The following is a 24,689-nucleotide window of genomic DNA, read 5'->3' as shown; positions in this document are numbered from 1 at the left end:
CCTGACTCCAATGCCAGAGGCTCCATCCACTGTGCCCTCTAGCTGCCCCTAGTCATAAACTTTTAAACATTTTCAATATGAGATCAAAATGCTCCAAATTTATACACTGATACAATTCATTAAAAACAGTTAACGCTTTTGAAAAAGAAATCACATTTGCCCCTGGACATAATGTTCGTAATTCGCTTTCAAAACAAATTCAAAGTAAGGATTGCTCTTTAAGCTTCCAAGTTCTTCTGCTTGTAATAAGTCTTTCACCTCTGGTAAATATTCACTAAGCTGAATACCTGTAAACATAAAAATATATTAATAACTCCATAAAACTTGTCTACTCAAGAAACCTGGCTGAATGCAGAAACATCTATGCTTCCATTTCAAATGATGTCATTCTTCTGAATTTGAGAAATGTCCTATTCTAATTGTTTCATTTAAAAAGGCACTTAAGCAATTCTAACAACATAATATCATTAAACAGAAATTTTACGGGACTGAATTAACTGCTTGGATTAGTTTAAATATCCACCATTAAAATTCTATTCCAATGCTTCACTAATGAGGTGGAAGTCACGGGTTTTTGAAGTAAATGTCAGTGGAGTGCAAGCACTAAGGTGGAAAGGCTTTATGTATGTATCGAGCAACAGACTTCAGTCCAGCAATGGTGCATCTTCACCCAAAGACCAAGCTGGTTAACTATGGAATGGTTAACCACCATTAACAGTGAACATTAGGTGCTGGATTATCTGGCCACAGTATCTCAAGTAGACTGAAAAAAAAAGGGGGGGGGGGGGGGGGGGGGGGGGGGGAGAGAGAGAGACAGAGAGAGAGAGAGAGAGAGAGAGAGAGGGACAGTGAGTGAGTGAGTGAGTGAGTGAGTGAGTGAGTGTGTGTGTGTGTGTGTGTGTGTGTGGTGTAAGATACACTGGTAGAGATTATACCAACAGAGATGAAATGACAAAACTCTTTAAAATGCTAAACTATAAATTACATATGAAATCCATGCTATGGTTCTGAAATACTAATTTTTCATTTTCACCCTTACTTTATGCTTTCAGTTAACACAAAAACTGTTACAACTAAGAATTATTTTTAAAGTTATTTCCAAAAAAAAAACCTGCTCTATTCTTTATTTCATTTGAGGGGGGATACTTAAATTAAAAGAGACTTGTCATTTTGAAATTTTGGCCATATATAGGATTGATTTCATAAGGTATTACAATTTTAAGGTTAAAAACCACACAGTTTTAAGGAATCATTTTGTTGTGTTGTCCACTAAAAAAAACTTGGCTGAATTGTTTAGCCAAATCAAAATGAGGTATTTTGCTAGTATAAAAATGACAAAAGTCCAAATAATAATTTTTAAAAAGAGTCCATTAATGATTATAATACAAAAACGCATATGTGGGGACAAGTTCATTTCCAAAAAATAATTTCAAAAATAAGTATGTGCATTTTCTTCATTTAATAAATAAGATCTATTAGCCAAATTTCAGGTTCATAAAAACAAGTTACTTAAGATACCAGACTGAAGTTCTCAAAATCAGGGACTGTATATTATTCTTAAGGCTCTTTTATAAGCAGTACATGTTTTGGGTTTACTCATTTTAAGAGAATAAATTTTTAACAATTTGATAATTTAACACTTCCAGTAAAGACTTAGTATTCTTAACTTCCTATGAATAAAACGATGTTAATCATATTTGTGAAGTTATCATATTAATTTGTAAAGGGGTAGTTTTGAGAAAAAAAAATGTAAATAATGGTAAGCTTTCTTGTTAGAATATATATTTTAACCCTAACATAGGGTCACTGTAGTTAGAACTGGAAGGGATCTCAGAGGTCTCCAGTCCAAGCCCCTCATTGATTTAATGTTGCTAGGTTTTTTCCTGCAGAATTAAAGGCATATTTTGCAAAGGGAAAACTGTATAAGCAATTTAGACAGAGTTCTTAAATACCTGAGTAGAAAGGTGACAAATAAATTCATGATATGCTCACACCTAAAGATACCAAATGTCAAACTCAAGTATCTAGGCTGTAGCCATGAGGATGGCAGTGCGGAGCAGAAAGTGGTAAAGATTTGGTGTCTCAGACTGAATTTTGATTCTGCCTCTCATTACTCACTGTGATGTTGGCCAAGTGACTTGTACTCCCTGTACCTCAGGCTTCTATGAGTGAGAGGTTTGAAGATGATGGCTTCTAAGGTCCCTTCTACCTCTAAATTTATGATCCTATGATCTCAGCTTATTGATACAACAAAAGTACATGGGTTTCTAATGTTATCTTCCCTTATTGCCAAATCTTGAAATCTATGTTTTATAAAGTAGGTACATTCTAGTCTTCCATTTATGGATAGTAGTACACTTGGGGCTCCAGAAAACTGGGGAGCTGATGCCAGCTCTGCAACTTAAAAGAACACGAGGCATCAAATCTTTCCCAGGGACTGGTAGGTACTAAGGAGTTTAGTCCAAATGTTCCCTCTAATAAAGAGACAAATGTGAAGAATTAATTTCTGAAACAGATTGATAAAGAACCCATTCAATTCTAGTCTCCCCACCACTATTTGTAGAGAGAAGGCCTATCATTTATCTTGCCCCTGACAAATGTCATATACCCTTGTATCTTAGCAGATAAAAAAATTTTTAAGTGCCCCACAAACTACCCTTCCTCTGTTTAATTAATTCTGACTTTGAGATTAATGACATATAATTTAAATTATTTAAACTACAGTTTAACCACTTAATAAGGAATTAAACTTATTTCTCTATATAGCTGCTAAAAGCTGTTTAAAAGAACTGATGGCAAAATTATAATTCCTAATTCAACATTTACTCATTCATTCAACAAATATTTGTTAAGCAATGAAAATGTACATGGCACTATGCTAACACTGGGGAAAATATGAAGAAAAATAAGAGTTCCTGCCCTCAAAAAACTTATAACAGAACTAATCACTTACCGTCTTTTAAAAGTTTCTCCAAAATTTTCACAAATATACTGTCTTTAGATACTTCAATTGGATCATCTTTACCATCTGAACTGGACCAACTACAGAACAAAAAAATCAGCATAAGGTTTGAAATTTACTAATTAAAACCTTATAGATGACTAAAAATATGGTGTCTTGTGGAAGGGAGGGGGTAGGGCAAAGATTATGTATCAGTTATTGTCCTTTCTTGAAGAGGATCAAAATGAATCACGACACTAGAGTCAAGGTACAGTGTGTGTCTGATTGGGGCTGATCAGACCAATATGAGCTTGGAATGCTCTACCCCAGGTCAGGCACAAATAATCCATGTGAAGATTCGGGGTGGATTCTCTACATCTGCACATCTTGAGTTTCTTTTGAGCTACTTCAATTCTGCTTTGCTCAGAGCACAGCATTTTCTCTGATGAGGGCATGCCATGCTGGGCGGTCCTGCGCCAGTGCGTCCCATGTCACAGAAGATTATGTATCTAAGACTGATTAAAGATTTTGGAATGTAAGAGACGCATACCCTAAAATTTTCCATAATGCATCCTGAACTTACCTAGATATTTGGCCAGAGCTGGACATGCTATACAAATATTTAACCAGAAAATCATACTTTAAAAATACCACTTAAGTAATCTGCCCAACGAAATGCTGAAGCCAACAGCAAAATGAGTTTTGCAACCTAAAGCATGATTTCCCAAAGAACAGGCAACAGCCAGAATGCATTAACACATATGTTTTTTAAAAAGTCAAGTAAAAATGGGCACTGTTCCTTGAACCTAAACAGGGTTAAACATATGAAACTGGGAAAATTTTTGTTTGAAAGCACCTAAACATAAACCACAGGCAAGTAAATCTACATGGTTAGCTGCAATCCTATATTCCATAACATACTATATCTTCAATTAAAACAATGATTTTAAAAAAAAAAGAAAGAAACCAAGATGAATAACTTTGTATGAGTGGGGTGGAGCACAGAATTAAGTGAGAAGGCTTGCTGGATGTTTTTGATGATGGCTTCTGTGACCAAATTAACAACAATTTTAACTATCTGGGAGTGCTCAGAGGAGGGAGGAGGTGACTAAATAAAAATAGCTCTATTCCCTCCAATAAAGAAAACGGTGAGCAAGGGAAAAGTTTTTAGTTGTCAGGCCAGGACATCTTTAAAATTCCTCTCTAAGAAAGCGACCCATGCCCACAACAGACTGTCTTTAATCCTTCTCACGCGTCAAGTTTTAAAAGAATCACTGACATAGATGGAAATTAAGAATACCTAGGAAGACGGCAGATACATAAAAAGGAGAGGCTTGAAAATTTGGATACTACATCCTCAAGCCTAAGAATTTTTAATCAAAATGAAACTGGTACCTCTGACCTTAGCTTTGTGAAATGGAAAAAAAAATCAATTTCTACATCCCACTCCCCCACCCCAGCTAATGTAGAAAAATTGCTCTGCATTCTGGATTTCTATGAATTCTAAATGCTAACAGACTTATATCCTTGAAATGTTCCATTTTTGCCCTTAAAAAAAAAAATCAAGGATCACATTGCTTCTTTCCAAAACCAGGTCTTAAAGTCCTTACAGGTTTGCTCTTTGTTTTGTTTTTTAAATGGGCAAGGATGTTCAACTACAAATGACATAAGGAAAAATACACCAACAAATTCTAATGAGTGACCCAAATGGACTTAAATACATTGTGCTGTTAGGTCTTACTTGTCTCTTTGAAGAGCTTTGCAAAGGATTTCAAGTTTGAGGTCATTTATATTTATGTCTTCCTCCTTTATAAAAGAAAAAAAGTGATTAAATCCTTATTTCAAAAGAATTATAAAGATCACTTGTTTCTCTATAAAACTTCATACCACATTCAGACTCAAGGCATGTCAGCTTACAATTATGTACTCTTATTCTATTTTGGTTACTTGGCGATAAGAGATAATTATACTTCTTGTTCAATGGTGGAATATAATTACAGTAGAGCCCCACTGCTATGCCCAGGTAGAGGTTTATGTTAACTGCATGCAAGAAGAAAAAAATTACAAAATCACATGTGATGAGGGTAGAAAGACTGTACAACTCCTAATATAAATTCATTTTTTGAACAAAGAAAAATCATTAACATAAATCCAAAGACAGTCTGTTATTTTTCTCTGCCTTTTTAAATTATTATGAATCATTTCTTTAGTTTTGTAGCTTTAAAAATACATATTTACACATTAGAAATTAATGCTTTATGTTAAATATTTTCCTGTTCTCTCTTTAAAACATGATTAATGCTTGGAAAGAATAACAATGACCTATTAGGTCACTAAGAGAACCTTATGTGAACTTATTTACCACTATGATAACATGAGAACAGTAGGAACCTTAGGAAACAAGGAGTTTAACCTAAAATTGGATCTTGAAAAGTCATACATAACTAGTGATTAAAATTTGTTCAATCCACTTCATATACTCAGAGCCAAGTTTCAGAAAAAATAAATATAATCAAGAATTATCACCCAAAACTTTGTAAGAAATGCTAAAGTCCTGCTTCTGTGGGGAACAACTGGAAAAGATAAATTACTAAAATTGATAAAGTTCATATCCAACTAATCAGGTACAAAACTAAAGAAATAATTCATGTTCCTTAAGACAAATTAAAAACCAATAGCTAACAGTCTTTGAGTCCGTACTACTTTCAAGTGGTGGAACCAGACACCGAATGTAATGGCTATCTATAACTTACAGAGAGATAAAGAAAACCAAATATATAGGTTCTTATTTTATCATCCAAAAAAATCTTCGGACAATCATTCAGGAACTTCTGGATTTATTTATTTATAACATAACTGAAAGAGGTCACTGCATTTTTCTTTAAAGGGAGCTGAATGCTGGGTTCACCATTACTGAAGGTATTTAAACAGAGGTGGAGTGACTGAGTTCCATACATACCTCAAACTCACTATGTCCACAACAGAACTCTTTCTTTTGCTCCTCAAACCTACTCCTCTTCCAAACTTCCCTACTACTGTCAAGGACACCATCAAACATCTAATCACCCAAGTTTGCCACCTCAGTATTATCCCTGACTCTTCACTTTCACTCACCCATATAGCCAGGTAAGTCCACCAAATCTTGTCATTTCTCCTCTCTGTTCACATCACATAGCTCCTTCCCTAGTTCAGGCCCTCACCACTTTTCAGCTGGGTTACTGCAACAGCTTCCAATTTGTTCTCCTTGCCTTAAGCCTTCCTCTACTCCAATTCATCCACCACAAAGCCACCCAGGTGATTGTCTTAATACATAAGTCTGGATCATGCCAGTGGTGGTGTTCCTGCTCAAACACCACCAGTAGCTCCCCGCTGCCCCAAGCTTAAACACTCTTCTTTTTGACATTAAAATTTTTTCATTATCTGCCTCATCCCTACCTTTCCAATCTTAGATTTTATTCTCATCCTCCCAGTTGGTGTACTTACTGTTCTGGACCTATGACCCTCCATCTCCCATCTCCATGACTTTGTGATGGCTGTTCCCTGTGCCTGTGTCCCTCCTACCTGTATTTCTGGGAATCCCTGGTTTCCTATAAGACACAGCTCAAGAGCTATCTTCTACAGAAAGCCTTTCCTGGTCCCTCTTTCTTTCCCCCACCTTCTAGCTGCTTATACATTTCTCTCTCTCAAAACTATTTTGTATTAATTTTGTATATCTTCTGTATGTGACACATATGTACACATCGTCTCTCCCATCAGAATGTAAACTCCATAAAGACATGGATTGTTTCACACTTGTCTTTGTATCCCAAGAACTTAAAGTGATTGGCACACAGTAACCACTTAATAAATGTTTATTTATTGACTGATTCATATGTGTCTAACAATGGCTGTAGCCGCAAACCAAAATTACCATCAAATGGCCTACCAAGAAAAACAGCATTTTTTTTAGTCACACATTTACCCTTGCAACCACACCCATACAGGATCCCAAATGCTTGCTAGTACTGTCATCTTTGAATAACAACTATTATTTAATCCTTCCAGCTGCAAACGTGAACCTTTTGGGTAACATTTAAAAATTATTTTGAAAAAGACAGACTAACTTGTCACCACACATTCAGGTCTGAGTGAGCCACTGAGTCTCTCTGCCACTTAGTTTAAGATGAAGGATTAAACTAGGTCATCTTTAAAATTTCTTTCAGCTATGGGAGTTCATGATTCTATGATCTGTACCTCTGAAAGTTCATTTATACATGATTTTCTGAAACTATTTAAAATGTCAGATCAGAGTATATTTTGAAATGAAAAAACAGTACAAATTGGTTCTCCAAAGTTTTAGAATTAAAAACATCAAGTATGCCATCAAGTATAGAATTCCGTATCAGGGCATTCAAAGGACAATGTGTTTCCAGAACACAATACAGCACACAATATACCCCAGAAATATGCTGATAGAGGACACAGAAGTGCCAAGTTACCCTGAAAGCACTTCAGTGACAGACACAGAAGGAACGGTCAAAGTGACTCTGTGCCATAAAAGGGTCCTGGGGACTCTCCTTGTTTACTGACAGAGGTGTGGTCTTTCCCCTCACTGTCATGATAATATGTATGCTTCCAAAACTGTATGGATAAGCCTCGTTAACCAACAGAACAAAGAAACTCAAAGCAACCCCATAATACATTTCAGAACAAAACAAGCTTATCTTAATTCCTTTTGTATTCTTAAAATAAAGGAAACTAGCATCTAAATGTGTCTAAGAATAAAAGTGGCAAAACTGGTATCCTCAGTGCTATAGATACCTTATAATATAGAAAGGATTCAAGGGAAAAGTACTGTTTGTAAAAGCTGTTAAACATTAAAGATCATGCACTGTCACATACTAGCAACTGTTTCAAATCATAAAACAATTAAAAATTACTGTATTTTGGAAGTTAAGCATCAATATAAATAGACTTTATACTATTTTTACTGCTGCTTATTCACTATCCTCTAACCTCCAATCCCTGACTCCTTTATCCTAGCTCCAATCGTATCTTGCCAAACCCCAAACTTGGATTACTCTCACCACCAAATACTTCCTCCACTTCTACTCCTATGGTGCTGAAGCTGGAGGAAATCATGAAACTGCTGACTGGGTTCCCTATAAATTTTAAATCTGATTTCCACTGGGCCCTCACTGAAGTAAAACAATCTTTTTATATCACTTTAGTTGATTTTTTTAAAGAAAATTATAGACACACTTTTTTTTTTGCCAATCAGCAAAAATACACCTTTTCTCCCTCCCATCCTCATCCCCCTCCCCCAACTGAGAATGAAAGAAAAACAAAACCTCTACTACATACATGAATACTCAAGCATAACAAATTTCTACACTGGGTACATCCACAAAATATATATGTCTCATTATACACTCTGAGCCCTTCATATCCCCATCAGGAGGCGGACAGCATGTTTCATCATTAGTCCTCTAGAATTGTGGTTAGTCATTATACTGATCAGAGTTCACATGTCTTTCAAAGTTGTCTTTTCCATATTGTTGATTTTGCAGAAATTGTTCTGCTTCTGTTCACTTTGCTCTGCATCAGTTAATATTAAGTCTCCTTAGGTTTCTCTGAAACCCTCCTGTTTCTTAGAGCACAACAGTATTCCATCACATCTGTTATGTCATAATTTGCTCAGCTTTTCCTCATTAATGGGCATCCCCTTAAATTCTCATTCTTTGCTATCTTAAAAAGAACTATAAATATTTTTGCATATTCTTAGATGGTTTTGCTTAATCTATCACTTAATGTATCCTCCCTCTAATTCCCCCTTTTTCTTTTCCTTCCTGCTTTCTATTGAGCAAAATGTATTTCTGGATATGTGTGTGTGTGTGTGTGTGTGTGTGTGCGCGCGCGCGCGTGTGCATGTGAGTGCATACATTTTTCCTTCCTACTTTAGGGGAGAGTGAGGTTCACATACGTGCTACTTCCCTATATCCTTTCTGAGTCTGTAGATGTCTACTTGTGCACCCTGATTACATGAGATATTTTTCACTATCCTCCCTTTCCTTTCCTTTTCCCTTCTCCCATGCATTTCTCTTCCCTTCTCTTTCCCTTCTTCTCTTAAGATATCAACACACAACAGAACCACTCTTAGGCAGGCCCTCTGTCCAAACAGATTCCATCAATGATCCCCGATGACCGGGTTCAAAGGGGACAGATGTATCACTTCCCTACACTTTAACGTAAGCAGTTATTATCTATTGGACAGTTCAAACTAGATGTTCCATAGGTATCTTAAACTCTACATGTTCAAAACAGAACTTACGTTTTCCCCATGCCAACTCCTCTCCACCTCAACTCTATCCTTTCTCCAGACTTTCCTAATTTTGTCAAGGGCACTGCCTTCTTCCTTCTAGTCACTTAGGCCTGCAACCTTGAAATCAAGCTTGACTCCTGCCTCACATTCCACCCACAGAGCCAAACGCTTGCCAAATCTTGTCATTTTATGTTCATTACATCTCTCAATTATATCCCTTTCTTTAAATGCACACAATTTCCCTACTAGGCCCTCATTTTCTCTTTCCTGAATTATTAAAATAGCTGAGTAATTGATGTCTTTGCTTCAAGCTTTCCCCCCCTCTAATCCACCTTCTACCTAGCTGCCAAAGTGATTTTCCTAAAGAATAGGTGTGACAATATAATACCTCTGCCCAATAAACTCCAGTTTACTAGACCTAGGAAGTCTCTATAAACTCTAGGACCAAATATAAACTCTGCTACTTGGCACCTAAAGCTCACCACAGTCTGGCCCCTTCTTAGTTTTCCATTCTTCTTACATATTACTCGCTTCTACACATTCTACTATCCAGGCAAACTGGCCTTGTTGCTGCTCTTCTCCTCACACACAACTCCATTTCCAATCTCTGAGCATTTGCACTGGCCATGCTCCACGCTTAGAATGCACTCCCTCCTCACTTCCACTTATTGGAATTCCTGATTTCCTTCAAATCTCACCTCTAATATCACCTTTTGAAGGAGAAATTTTCTGGTTCCCCTCAGCTACTAATGTCTCCCACCTCAGGGTTGTCTTATATGTGTTTTCTATGGTTTTATATATAACTATATAGGTGAGTGTTGTCTCTAGTAACAGAATGCAAGTGTTTGGAGGGGAGAGGGACTGTTTTACACTTGTCTCTCTTTATCCTCGCACATAATAAATGCATGTTGATTGAGCAAATGGATCAGGAAAATGAGAGAAGGTGTTACACTTGGCAAGAAGTTAGGCCATTTCTTCCTTAAAAACAGCACAAAACAAATCTCGGTGAAGATACAGAGCGATTTTGAATTGAATAATTGAGAAATTTGAGGAAATGTATAGAGATTACAGTGAATATTTAACTGAAATCCTTAGGGTCTATTCAAGAGAATGTTTTAGAGACTAGGGCATGTCCCAAAGCTTAGGCTCTGGAATTAGTACACATGAAGTATGTCAAGTAGTTGTTCCAAATGGAAGGATTTTTTTTTTTTGAGAATAAAGGAAGAAAATGACATCTATGTAGGATATAATAAGGAAGGGAACTGGTTCCAACTGAACAGTTTTCCTGAAGGGTTAGTACCAAACATTATTTATTTATTTATTTTTAACCTATGATAAAGCTTCCTGAAGAATTACCACCTAAATATTCCAATTTAATTGGTTAATTATTAGGTTCTCTTTTTCCCCCTTATATTTGTTCTCTTCTTCATAAAGTTAAAAGGTATGAAATTTGACATTAGTAAGGGATTTTAAAGGGATAGTCTTTTGTTGTGTATGATCTTTTCAACTGATTTTCCTCAACTTACCACATCAATGTATTCTAGCAAGTCTAGAGCTTTCTTGAAGTCATACTCATTGGCTCTTCTGTTTTCCTCACATATGTACAGCTATGGTAAAAAAAAAAAAAATGAGGTAGAGGATTATTTTTAGTGAGATCACAGGATAGATAACAGCTTATTCTTATCCCCAGAGTTTAGCATAGTGCCTGGTACAGAGTAGATGCTTCATATGTGTTTACTGAATTAATAGCTTTTAAGGGGACAGCTAGGTGGCGCATTGGATAGAGCACCAGCCCTGAAGTCAGGAGGGCCTGAGTTCAAATCCAGCCTCAGACCAAACACTTGACACTTACTAGCTGTGTGACCCTGGGCAAGTCACTTAACCCCAATTGCCTAAAAAAAAAATTAATAGCTTTTAAGAATCAGAAAGATCCATAGAAGGTCATCTAGTCCAACCCCCTCATTTTACAGATGAGGAACCCAGACAGGTTAAATGATTTGCTCAATGTGATCCAGGTGACATATAACAAAGCTGGGATCTGAACTAAGGTCTCTGACTCCAAGTCCAGCATTGTTCCCACTGTATCACAACGTCTCTCCACAGGGATTTCTGGGACAGTTAAGATATAAAGAAGTGGCTGTAAGACTGTGTAAAATACATACATTGATCAGCTGTGGTGCAGTCAGTACTGGCATCGTACTGAGATTAAACTGTTTCTCAGCTAGTAGCCGCTCAGGTAGGGTCTCCTGATGTAGCAGAAAGTGTTCTTGCTCAGACATTTCTAGTACACAAAGGAAAAAAGAAGAAATATCAATATAACTTCCAGGTCTGTTTTGTTGCAGCAAAAATTTGAATTTTTTTTTTAAAAGTAAGTTCAAAGACTCTCTTAGATATGTTACTGTATAATCTTATGTATGGTTTAATTAACATACAAAGTAGACAGAAACCTGGCCAAATGATATATTTCTAAAAGGCTTTTAGCACAGTACCTAGCACATAGGTACTATATAAAATACTTGTTCTCTTCCTTTCCCTTCATTTCCCCCTGGGCAACACCAAAGTTAGACTGTTGAAGGTAAGTGACAAACAGGCTAACAATTATCCCATATTCATGAATAGTGGTTTCTTTATAACACTGTCTACATGTTTTTGCCTTTTTTTTTCCCCTGAAAAAATGCTTTCCTCCAGTAAGGTTATTACAGCACAATTTCATTAAAGTGAGGAACCTTTTTATTTAAAAGTTTTTTTGTTTTTTGTTTGGTGAGGCAATCGGGGTTAAGTGACTTGCCCAGGGTCACACAGCTAGTGAGTATTATGTGTCTGAGGCCAGATTTGAACTCAGGTCCTTTTGACTCCAGGGCCAGTGCTCTATGTACCGCGTCACCGAGCTGCCCCCCTATTTAAAAGTTTTAAGAGAGATTTGCCCATGTTACCTAGGATGAGAATACAAAAAGATTATAACAAAATAACTGGAGCACAAATATTAAATATCAAAATATTACCATTAAAAGGTTTGGGAAATCAGAATATTGATTTATAGGTTACTAATTCTGACACCATTCTCATTACATGACAGAGTAAAGGATGGTGTTAAATTTAAGGGGATACACTAAGATGTCTAAAAACAAGAGAAAAAAGGAAAGAAACTGGAATAAGTATTCATTTAAATTCTTTAGGTTTTGAACACATTGTTAATTCCTGGCAGAGTCTGAAAAATCTGCTTCTTCTTTCATAGTATGAACTATGTCTACAGACTATATATACTTTAAAACAACTATGTCGGCCATTATGGCCAACATTTCTTTAAAATTATAAAGGACAGAATTTTAGAATTTCAATGAAGGATACAGATAAAATAATGTGGAAAACCACCACCAAGTTATAAATTGTGTAGGAATTTCTAATTATTTCAGAATAATGTTCATAATTGTGGTTATGATTTTAATTCATGAAATTTAATCCCAGTATGACGAATTAACAGCAAAGACTATTACATGCCTTTGCTTAATTATATTCTGGGAGTGTACTTTGTTGGAAAGTTGTCTTGAGTATCTGTTGGTTATTGTGTGTTGTAGTAAAGCAAACTATCAATAAAAATATTTTTTAAAAAATGTAATTATGGCATGGTAGAACAAAATGATACAGCTTTTTCTAAAAAAGATATTGAAGGGGTAGCTAGGAGGCGCAGTGGATAGAGCTCTGGTCTTGGAGTCAGGAGGACCCGAGTTCAAATGTGATCTCAGACACTTGACACTTACTAGCTAGGTGACCTTGGGTAAGCCACTTAACCCCAACTGCCTCACAAAAAAAAAAAAAAAAAAGATATTGAAATATTTCAAGAAAATTCAATTCAGCAAGCATTTATTAAATTACTACCACAAACAAAACACTCTGCTTGGCACTGAGGATAAAAAGAACCAAAAAAGCATCTTCCCTCAAGAAGTTTACATCCTATGAATGTAGCATATATATAATTAAGTATAATAAAAAGCAGGATGTGATGAGGACAAAGAAGAGATATAGATACAAAGAGGTCTAGGAATGTCTGAGGATGGGAGAGAGGGAAAGGCAATATTGAAGAGATGTCACCTGAGCTAAGTGTTGAAGAAACATAAAGGTTCTGAAAGGCTGAGGTGAGGAATGCACAATGGCTTGTGCCATTGATCAAGTCAAAGTAAAATGTTTTATTCTTGGAACACAGCAGGTCGTATGCCAAAGAGATCAAAGAAGAGGAAAGAGACCAAAATGTACATAAAGACCCGTAAAGTAAGGGGACATCCATCAACTGGGAAAGGCTAAACAAATTATGGTGTATGAGTATAATGGAATACTATTATTACACTGCAGAGATAACAAAAGGGATGGATTCAGAGAAACTTGGGAAGACTGTATGAATTGATGGAGTAAAGTTAACAGAACCAAAGTAACTTACATGATAACAGGAACAATGTGAAAAACAAAACAAAACAAAACAAAACTCTGAGAACTAAATACAACGACCAATAGACTCCTGAAGAAGAAGCAACGAAGAACCTGACAGAGAAGTGATGGACTCATGGGTACAATAAGACATACATATCTGAATATGCTCAATATGGGAATTTGTTTTGCTTGATTATGAACACTTGCTCCAAAGAGTTTGTTTTTCTTTTTTTTCCTCAATTGGGGTTTGGGAGGTAGGGAGGGAGAGTAGTAATAGGGTTTCAAAAAAAAAAAAAAAGAAAGAGTGGTATTGAAGCCTTTGTTAAATGCACTGTACAGAAGGAAGTAGTTAAGCAGGACAGCTCTGAAAATTACATGCAGAATTTATTATATATTTAAAAGGAAGAGCAAGATAAACATAATAGAAATTCATGTACAAGTCTTTTCCCGTTTTACTTGATATAAAAAAATAATCATTTTATTTAGACTTTAAGTTCAGTTAATATCTATTACATAAAGAAGTGAATAACTTTATTATAGTGAAATATTTAAACACTTGCAAATTATTCATTCTACATTGCAAGTAGTTGTTAGCATATCTGATTTATAAATGTGTTTAATCCACATGAATTTAAAATGTACTTGTGAATTTATTTTTCAATGATCAATAAGCTGCAGAACTTAAAATTAAGGACTGATATTTAAGATATATAGAAATAATCATACAATAAGTCTAAGGAAAAACATTTCCCTTAAAAGAAAGACTGATATGTACTGACTGGAATGCATACAATTCAATGATGGAAAACAGTCTCTTTACACTAACATAATTAACAAGCCTCGATTTAGCTCTTCCCATTCCTCCCCCCCCTTTACATTTAATCAGTTATGAAATTCTCTAGATTCTGCCTCCACATCTTTTATGACCATTACTACCTTTCTACTCATATTACCTCCTAGTTCAGGCCTTTACCTTTCACCTAGACTACAGTAATAGGCTCACCTGTCCCCCTTCCTCCAGTTTCTTTCTCCTTTCTAGTCACCCATCACAATACTGCCAAAACAATCCACCTGTGGTACAAGTATGATCATGCCATTTCCTTGTTCAGAAACCTTCAGTGGCCTGTGGGTTAAAACACAAGCTCCTAGCCTGACATTCAAGACCCTCTATCGTTTGGATTATTGCTACCAGGCCTACCTTCCTTCCCATTACTCACATCCATATGCCCTCACTTTAGACAAACTGTACTATCAGCTATTCCCCAAAGTTGATAACCCATCTCTTGACTCTACAAATTCACAGAAACCTTTGCAAGGCTGGGAATGGCTGCCCTCCTCATCTGTGTTTTTCAGAATCTTCCTTTTCCCTCAGGGTTCAGCTCAGGTGCCTCTCTCCATAAACAGACTTCCCAGATTTCCAAGCTCAAAGGGCTAGTTCCCTCCTCACATTTCCCAAGAGTACCTTGTCTGTCTCTTCTTTGCTCATATCACTGTTTTGTGTCATACTTATCTGTGTACAAGTCATATCCCTCCAAGAGAAAATGTGAGCTCCTCTGGGGCCAGAGAGATATCACACCCAGAATGTGCTTTCACAAGAATCCATGATCACAATACAATTGTTTTGATATTGATTTAAAATTTATATCCTGAGGCCAGCAGAGGGCCTCATACATAGTAGGGACAGAGACAAGAACTAGGACTGTGATTTCATTGGCAATGGAAGTTTCCTGTGCCAGTGCAGGTCAAAACTTTGTAGGGTCTTGGCAAAGGTCCTCCAGCCATTATGTGTCAGAAGCAAGACTTGAACCTGGGTCTTCCTGGCTCTGAGGACAGCTCCTTCTCCACTATGCCATGAGGCCTCTGTTAATAAATGCTGGTTGAATGACATTTATTAAATTGTCTCTTCTGCCCTTCAAAACATTTTACCTTCAATTTTTTCTTGAATTAAATCCTCTGAAAAATCTGAAGCTAATGCAGCTAATTTACTAAGGCCAAGAAGCGTTTTCTTTTTTGCAAAGTAACGAGTCTCTATATTTGCCAAGCCCAGAAGCGTTGTATGAGCCTAGAACAAACCAAAATATGAGAAAATATTAAGATAATGGGTAATTATTACTTTGAGGAAGCTGAAATAAAGAATGAAGAAAATTCAAATATACAACTTCTTTTTACTTTACACAGAATCATAGATTCAGATCTGGAAGGAACCTTAGAAGCCAAAAAGTCCAACTTCTTCAATTTACAGATGCAAAAACCTACATAACATGAGATTCAACTGCTTGTCAAGGACAAAAAGAATAAGCTTTTGAGGAAGGACGTGAACTCAGGTCTTCCTAACTAAAAGTTCAGTGACTTATCCATTTCATTACTACTGTCTCATTTGTATCACAATTTATGAAGAAAAGCACGCCTTTCTTACTAATCTGTGGAAAGTGAGGATCCTTCAAAGATACACACTCCACCATGGAAGAGCCAAGACTAGGACCTAGACCAGGGGTGGGGAACCTGCAGCTTTGAGGCCACATGAGGCCCTCTAGGTCCTTGGGTGCGGCCCTTTACAGAACGAATCCTTTTATTAAGGGGGTTTATTCTGTGAAGTTTGGATTCAGTCAAAGGGCCGAACTTTGAGGATTTAGAGGGCCACATGGGGCCTCAAGGCCACAGGGTCCCCATCCCTGATCTAGACTTTAGTATAGAATTTTACCAAACCTGTCCAAATATAAACTGGGATAGGAGTCTAATAATACAGTCACTATAAACCTGAGTAAACATGTTCTGATTTTTTTGGGTGGGTTTTGTGAGACAACTTTTTCTTCTCTTTGCCATCACAGAGCAGCTGTCAGTTGCCAGGGCAAGGCTGGAAGTCAGTTCTCTTGAACTCAAGAGAGAATATCTGGTAACCAACACCAATAAATCAAATAGATGAGACACCTAGAGCTTTTTTGTGAAAGGAGGTAAGTTATGAATTATTTATGTTGATATTTTTACAAGCAAAAATCAAAACTACATTTATTTGTTCTGTAAAAAAAACTTCTTTACCTTTTCAAAGTCTTGGCTATTGATTTCATGTAACCAGCTGAGGTGCTCATGGGCCTGCAAAAAATTTGTTAGCTGTCCATGCTGAGAAATGGGCTGTGATAATAATTTGCCACGCTTTCCCTTCTCCAAATACCAACGGAAGAGGAAATCTGAAAAATTCTATTAGGAATAAAGCCAAGAACACATTAACATATAGTAAGTACACTCTGATTAAAAAAGATATGTAATAATAAAATGCCATTTATTCTCAAGTCTTATTTGGTCCCCAAAATAGAAATATTCTAAAAATCAGTTTAATCTGTATGTTATAAAGGCACACAATGAGAGAGCTGAAGTTACTTTGGCAGTGATCCATGCTAATGTCTTCATTTGATAGGAGAAAATAAGGCCCTGAGAGGCTAAGGAACTTGCCTAAGGCCACAAAGTTGGCAGAAATGGCAAAGGCTAGGGCCTAGGACTTCTGACTCTTCATGCAGTTCTCTCTTCCATATATCCTACCAACTAACCAAAAGTGCTTAATTAAAACAAATGACCACGGAAAACAAGCAGAAAGGAAAAGTTTCTTAGAAACTGTAGATTATTTTGCCTAGTCAATGAAAGAAGTCCTGCACCTTTGAAAGTGTGTCCATCTTATTTTGTTAAGGAAGGTGGTTTTAAGAAGCAAAATTGTCATCTTTTATACACACATATGCTGGGGGGTGGCCATGGTGTGATGAAGAGCAAGTCAGGCCCAGAGCCAGTAAGAACGGGGCTCAAGTCCCCCTGAGCTATGAGGTTGCTTTGCAATTAAGACCACTGTACAAGGGGTCCTGGTAAAGGGAATTTCCTCACCAGAGGGTTCCTGAGACCAATGAAATCTATCAATCTATCTCCATTGTTGCATGTCTGTCTATATATATATATGCATCAAAATCACAAGATCATAGATCTAGAATTGGAAGGGTGTGTCAGAAGCTATTTAGTATTATCCCCTTCATTTTACAGAAGAAGAAACTGAAGCCCAGGAAGGGTAAGTGATTTGTCCAAGGCCACACACAGGGAGTAGATTCTTCAAAGAACACTGGTCCTCTGACAGCACAGCAGTGCTCTTTCCATTGTCCTATGCCACCTCCCTAACATAACAAATGATGGCAATGTTTATCCATTTGTATTAACTAAAAGGCTATCTGCTGCTCCAGCTATTTGGGAGCTTGACTCATTACATTCAAAACAAAACTCATGATCTCCTTCCCCTAAAACCAACATTTTAGCAAAATGTTCCTATTTTTGCTAAGGGTATCACCATCCTTCTAGTCATTCAACTCTGCAACCTTGGGATCATCTTCCAATTTTTCTTTCTCCACATTCAAGAAGGTGACAATTATTGCCAATTCTCCCACAAAATACTTGTATCTGTGCCTTTTCTAACACAGGCATCACCAAAGGTCAAACCCTCATTACCTCCCGACAGCTCGACTGTTACAACCTCCTAAATTTCAAGTCTCTCCTTCTCTAATCCATCCTTCACAGCCCCCAAAATAACCTTACAACATAAGTCAGATCATGTCTCTACCCTGCTCAAGAACCTTCAGTCGCTCCCTATTGCCTCAAAGATAAATGAATATAAATACAGTTGTTTGGCATTTAAAGAAATCCCTTTAGAACATCACTTCTAAATACTTTCCCAGGCTTATGTCACATAAATCTTTATCACAGTCTAAGTTCCAGTCAAAGTGTCCTACCTTAGTGATCTTTTCTACTCACTACTTCCTCCTGCCACTTTGTGCCTTTGTCCCCTCATTCCTAGAATGCACTTCCTCCTCACCTCTGGGTCTCAGAGTATGCTGATGAAATCCAAGTCAATCCAACCCAACAAGTATTTGTTAAGCACCTCCTATGCATAAGATACCAGCTCAGGAATACAAAGACAAAAGAGAAAAATCTCTTTTTTCAAAAAGCTTACATTTCACCAGAGGAAGATGACATGTCAACATGCTTACTTCAACATTCAACTCCCTCACTACCTCCTCCAGGGAGCTTTTCTCTTATTTCTCTAGTTGTTAATGCTCTTTCCCCCATCACATATGTATCTGAGTATGTGCTGTATCTTCATTCCTAAGCAAGTAGGTGGCTAGAGAGCAGGATTTGAAGTTGGAAGACCTGAATTCAAATCCTGCCTCACACACTAGCTGTGTGACCCTGGGCAAGTCACTTAAACACTGCATGCCTCAATTTCCTCACCTGTAAAATTGGGATAATAATGTCACATGCCTCCTAAGTCATTGTGAGGAAAAATAAGATAATATCTGTAAAGTGCTTTGCAAACCCTAAAGTACTATATAAATGCTAATTATTATTAATATTGTTTTTACTACACCCCACCCCCCAAAACTGCCTTGAGGACAGGGACTACTTTGTTTTATCTTTACAAACCCAGAGGCTAGCATTGTGCCTTGCAATAGGCTCTTAATAAATGAATGACTGATTGATTGATTTAGGGTAACTACTTTCAAACTTTTTTCCTGAACTTTTAGGGAGAAAAAGGTAAGCAGGGTGTTCCCTTGTGTTCTTGCTGCATCCCATGGAGAACTGGTTTTTCCATTTTCTACAGAAATTTAAAAATAAAAAGCAAAGCACAAAAAGCCTCTTCTCTCTGAAATGTCCAAGTTTAGGGGGCAAAATATCCCAAAAACCTCGGCAAATTTCAGCTATGGTTCCATTACAATGAAATGACCCCTCTGACTTATTTGATAATTCAAGACACTGTTAACAAAATGATCATTCACAATAATGCAACTTGCTATGGAACTGTCCAAGCTGTCAGAGCCAGCAGAGTCCTAGAAAGAAAAGAACATTAACTTAAGAGTCACCAGACCTGACTTGACCTCCAGGCCCTGTGTCTATGGGTAAGATACTTAACCTTACTCAGCCTAGGCTTCCTTGCCTGTAAAAGGGGATGATAGGTATTTTACAGAGCTCAACCACATCACTGACAGGAAAGCATTTTGTGAATCAAAAAGCACAATAAAAAGCAATTTATTCTTAGGGTCAAATATTTTCTTTGAGAGGAAAAGGGGTAAGGGAATAGGCATTTGGATTATTTACACAGAGCCTACTATATGTCAAGCACTCTTCGAAGCACTTTACAAATATTATCTTATTTGATCCTCACAACAACTCTGGGAGGTAGGTGCTGTTACTATCCTCATTATACAAACAAGGAAAACTGAGGCAGATAGAGGTTAAGTGACTTGTCCAGGGTCATACAGCTAGTCTGAGGCTGAATTCAAACCCAGGTCTTCCTGACTCCAGACCTTTTGCTCTGTCCACTCTGCCACCAGCTGCCTGGTGCAAGAGAAAGAGAACTTACATTGCAAAGATCATTTGGAGCTAGAAGACCTAGGTTCACTTGTCTGTTACTGAGCAACCTTGGGCATGTCCCTGAGCTTCTCTGGGTCTCATTTTCCTCTTCTATATAAAATGAAAGGGTTGGACCTTTCGACTTGACCTCTAAAGTTCCTTCTAGCAATTAACCAATGATGCTCTAAGTATCAAATTCATGAAGTTCAAATGAGATAATGCACATCAATCTAAAGCACCACACAAATGTAAACTACTACTATTATTTTCCCCTTTTAGGAATAAAGAGGGCAAACATTAAATAGAGATGCTGAGTTTTCTGAAAGCAGGGTACATGTGTATTTTTTTTTTTAGCAGTTCTTCTTTACAGAAGTTGTAATTTGCTAAACAAATTATAAGACAAATTGGAGAAAGTAATTCAGTTTTAAAATTAATAAGTAGACCTCATTAGCAAAGGGAAAAAAGATTAAAAGCAAATCATTTTCTTTTAATTCATTCTAAGTCTCTAAAATGAAGTACCAAGGATTAATATTAAGGGTTTGAGCATTGTTATGTAACTGGGAACTTCAGTGTCTCAAGATGTGACTAGGTTCCATGAACCAGTTAAATATAACTAGAACTGTTACAACAGGAAACCTTTAAGATGGTCAAATCTGAGAGAAGCAGGCTCTAAACTTGCCCTCTAAGCATCCTCTTATGCATATGCAGCTTCTTATATTCTGTACGTGTTCATGAATCACAATGACTTTTGCTATACTCATTTTCTTTCCAAACAAATATTAGATTTAAAATATTGAGGTTATGCTGTAAGATTCTCTGCCTAAATATTAAACTGTGTTACCTGATCAGCAAACTGAGTCATGTAACGCTGTAGTCTGGCTTGGTTATCAGTTTGCTCACACATCTGAACCAAGATATCAAAGTCACAGTATTTCTCTGCTAATGAAGCAGCCCACTGGTGCTGTCCAAGAGAAACTATGAAACCAAAAGGAAAAGAAAAAATGTATTAAGCAACTACTTACGTTAACTTAGAAAGAAAAGCATAATAAACTACACTATTTAGGTGGAAATACTTAAGTGAGTTCAGTACTTTCAGTGATTTCATCTTTGCAAAAAATTTATGTGAAAGTCCACCTTTAATCTATTTAAAAATTAAAATGTTAAGTAATGAGAAGTTTAGTTAGTGGATTTAATTTCATGCGCTATACAAACTTATGATAGATACAATCACTCCAATTACATTTGGAAAAGAGATTACTGTTGATTTGTGTTTAGTTTCAATTAGGGAAATTTCATTAAGTTGCAACTGATTTAACTAAAGAAATTTTACTAAACATGTAGCTTTCTCTTTGTATTTTCTGCAAATAAACAGGAGTACTTACGAAGAGGAGACAAGATATCTGCTCTTTTCTGAATGTACTCCATTTCCAGGTTGTTATACCTTTCTTGATCACTAGGTTTGTCCACAGACTTAAGCTGAGAAACATAACTATCCAAGTAAGAGTCAATTAGTGCTACAAGCTGCTCAGTTAGGATGTTTCTCAGATTGGTATCTACTTGAGGATAAACCACCTTCAGCACAATTCCATGTTGTCGAACTATTGCAGTTCGTATGCCAGCAGGGCCACTTGTTGCTGTAAAAACAAAGCGGAAAAAAAATTCAGAAGAAAAAAATTGCATCAGATACAAAACTAAATCGTCACATAAGTGTATAATCACTTACCTAAAATTTAAATAATTTAATTAACATTTCTGGAAGAGGCAGGCTTCAAAAAACATCACTCAAGGCCCAGCTTCTAACTATGTTTAGAGGTGATCTGCAAATTATTTTCATTGGCACTTTGTTCTCTGGGCAGTTTTCTTGCATTATTTCTTGCCTTATAGCGTACAGGTTTTTTGATTTGTAGTGTTTTGCTTGAAGAACTACAATCCTTAAATCACCTATACATTCTTCCTTTGAGATTGCTATATTTTACTTGTAAAAGCATTTATCATGATTTCTTTTAATGATATTGCTTTCCCCCCTCTTCTAGACTATCTCTCACTTCTGTGTAGCTCCATTCCCAATAAATGATTCTTTCTTTTGTTTCCTTGGTGAGACTTGCTGCCATGGATTCAAGTTTTTCTACTGAATCAATAATTTCTGCTGTGTAGGCATAAATTCTGCTCTCACAATTCTTATTTCTCTTTCAAGTATTTCAAGAACACCATGATGGATTCCATGTTCTCTTGGAAATCCATAGGATCCTCATCTCATCAGGTGTTAATTAATTTTCCTGTCTTACAATATTTAATCATGGATGTTTGGACTCTTCTACCTGATCGAGGCCATATTCCCTTCTGTTATTAATATTTTCCCTGTTATCTGGTTATGCTTAAAGTCTTTCAGTTTTATTCCTCCTGAGATCTTCGGTAATTTCATTCTTTCCCCCGTATTTTTCCCTATTACTCACTACCTGACTTCTTCCCCTTTGATGATGGTTTTCCTGGGGGCTGGATATCAAAGCCATCTCTGCATCTTCCCACATTGGACAATTTGACTCCCCAGCTTTGATCTCTGCTCCAAATGAATTATAGTGGGGACGGAACTGGCCCCAGTTGGATGCTAGGCTCTCTTCCTCAAGCTTAGTAAAATATCACATTTTGTCAACATATGTTCTGCCCCAATTTCTGTGCTCCTCAGTTCTCTCTAGCTGAGCTCTCTCTTCACACTTAGTGCTCATGTGATGCTGTCCCAGTCTGAGCAAGCATGTATTGGGGGAGCAGTAGAATTTTGAATTTTTATTTACAAAACTAGTTTATGGAAAAATATAACTCATGGATACAATAAACCATTAGAAATAAACATTTTTAACAAGAAATAAAAACTAGATTTATGTTCTTAATTTTTAGAAGCTTACCTGTCCAAGGAACATATTCAGGTTCTTTTTCTGGGAGTTCTTCCATTCTATATAAGGTATTTCTACTTTGGCGATACTGACTGGCTGCTTGTAGCATATCCTGGGAAAACAAGAAATTACTTATTTCTGAAAATGGAAATTCAAAACATTTTTGAATTTAAGCTGAAACAAAAAAAATCTAACTATGCTACTAACACCTATTAAGATATGTGTACTTGAAAAAAAAATTTCCTACGCTTTATATTTCTATTACCATAAATTACAGTTTTTTAAAAGAATAGATAAAACCAGAAATGTAAGCACCTTACAAAGAAATTTAATTAAAAATTAAATAGACAGTACTTAGTGCATATGACAGAATATTCTCAAATCGATGTGATTTTATCAATGTGAATGTTCCTTCCAATGACGCTGATTGCAAGTTAGGCATGTCAGCCAAGACTATGCAGCTATTGTCCATGTCCTCAAATAAATTCATCAAAAATGATCTGCCCAAAATGTTGGAGACCTGCTTCACTTTCTCTTGACATCAGGATGCCGGTGGTGCAATCAAACTACCTGTGTGGCATTGCTCACTCTCTTCATGTGACAAGTTCATCTTTTTTTTTCCTGTCTTACTGACATTTTTTATTCCTATTCTTTAAAGTTCTTCACTGTTTATGTGGTATACCCTATTCAAACCCCACATATTGTCGTCTATGCAATATTCATTTTCAATTCTTTCAAAATTAATGCATTGTATGTCTCTCAGTCATACAATAACACTGGTACAGACAATTCTTACTTTACACAAATTCACATTATGCAAATTCACCTTTATGTAAAGAATTGTAAAATATCAGTTGAGGAAAATATTGTTTGCTATTGTCAGATATATGAGGGGAAAAAAAGAGAGTCATTGTCCAAACATGTCTCAAAAGCACCATAAAAAAAAAGTTGCACAGAAAACCAGTAGTGATAAAGGTTAGGGGGTGAAGGGGAAACATTTTGCACACTTATGTTTATTTTACCATATAGTACTATGCAAGCTTTATCATTAACTTTATCTTTCATTTCATAATTCTGTTTATTATCATGGTAGAGTATTTAGTATATCTGCAGTTTAGTACATTTTATGACTTGTATAAAGATATCATTTTGTGTATGTCTTTGTTAAACAGAGAATTGGTAAAGACCTTAGCTTAAAAAGGCCAAGGTCACCACTGCATCCGGGGCCATCTTCAGTTGTCCTGATTTATATCTTGCTACTGGACCCAGGCGGCCCCAGAGGAGAAAGTGAGGCTGGTGACTTTGCACAGCCCTCTCTCACTTAAATCCAATTCACTTACAAGTCATGGCATTACTTTCTTGATGCCATGGTCCTCTTTGAGAATGGAAGAACAAACAAGTGAAATGGGGGTGGGGATGGGGCAAATTTGCGTTACGTAAAAATCACTTTACATAGAGGTCTGCAGACCAGTCCACTTAAAGTGAAAATTGTCTGTATTTTAAAAAGTTAAGCCTGTTTCCAGAAGCCAAGGGTCTTTCAAAGAACTGGACATTTCCTGAAAGCAAGCCTGACTGCTTTCTTCCTCTAGTTTTATTCAAGAGGTTTTATTTATTTATGTTTTTGCTCTCTTTTGATCCTCACAATTCTTGGAGGCAGGTGCTAATATAGCCCCATTTTGCAGAAGGAAAACTAGGTAAAATGTTGAATAACTTGACTAAAGTCACATAGCTAAGTGGGGGCAGCTAGGAAGTACAGTGGATA

At 36.6% G+C, this 24,689-nt stretch overlaps 1 protein-coding gene across 1 annotated transcript in view; it reads right to left on the bottom strand.

Annotated features, from left to right (window-relative positions):
• Nucleotides 1–24,689, bottom strand: part of LOC114049493 (nuclear pore complex protein Nup133-like) — a 68,622-nt gene continuing 43,933 nt past the window's right edge. The window contains exons 17-26 of the mRNA XM_027870733.1: nt 22,940–23,039; nt 21,422–21,673; nt 20,881–21,014; nt 16,701–16,859; nt 15,591–15,726; nt 11,405–11,523; nt 10,769–10,849; nt 4,683–4,747; nt 2,954–3,042; nt 1–287 (exon numbers count right to left, since the gene is read on the bottom strand). Of these exons, the coding sequence (XP_027726534.1) occupies nt 151–287; nt 2,954–3,042; nt 4,683–4,747; nt 10,769–10,849; nt 11,405–11,523; nt 15,591–15,726; nt 16,701–16,859; nt 20,881–21,014; nt 21,422–21,673; nt 22,940–23,039 (1,272 nt within the window). The 3' untranslated portion in view covers nt 1–150. The remainder of the gene's footprint in view (nt 288–2,953; nt 3,043–4,682; nt 4,748–10,768; nt 10,850–11,404; nt 11,524–15,590; nt 15,727–16,700; nt 16,860–20,880; nt 21,015–21,421; nt 21,674–22,939; nt 23,040–24,689) is intronic.

This window comes from Vombatus ursinus, unplaced genomic scaffold (assembly GCF_900497805.2).
Source record: "Vombatus ursinus unplaced genomic scaffold, bare-nosed wombat genome assembly UNPS02014798.1, whole genome shotgun sequence".
Lineage (NCBI taxonomy): Eukaryota > Metazoa > Chordata > Mammalia > Diprotodontia > Vombatidae > Vombatus > Vombatus ursinus.
The sequence above is the reverse complement of the archived record's forward strand: the minus strand, read 5'-3'. Positions and strand labels throughout refer to the sequence as shown.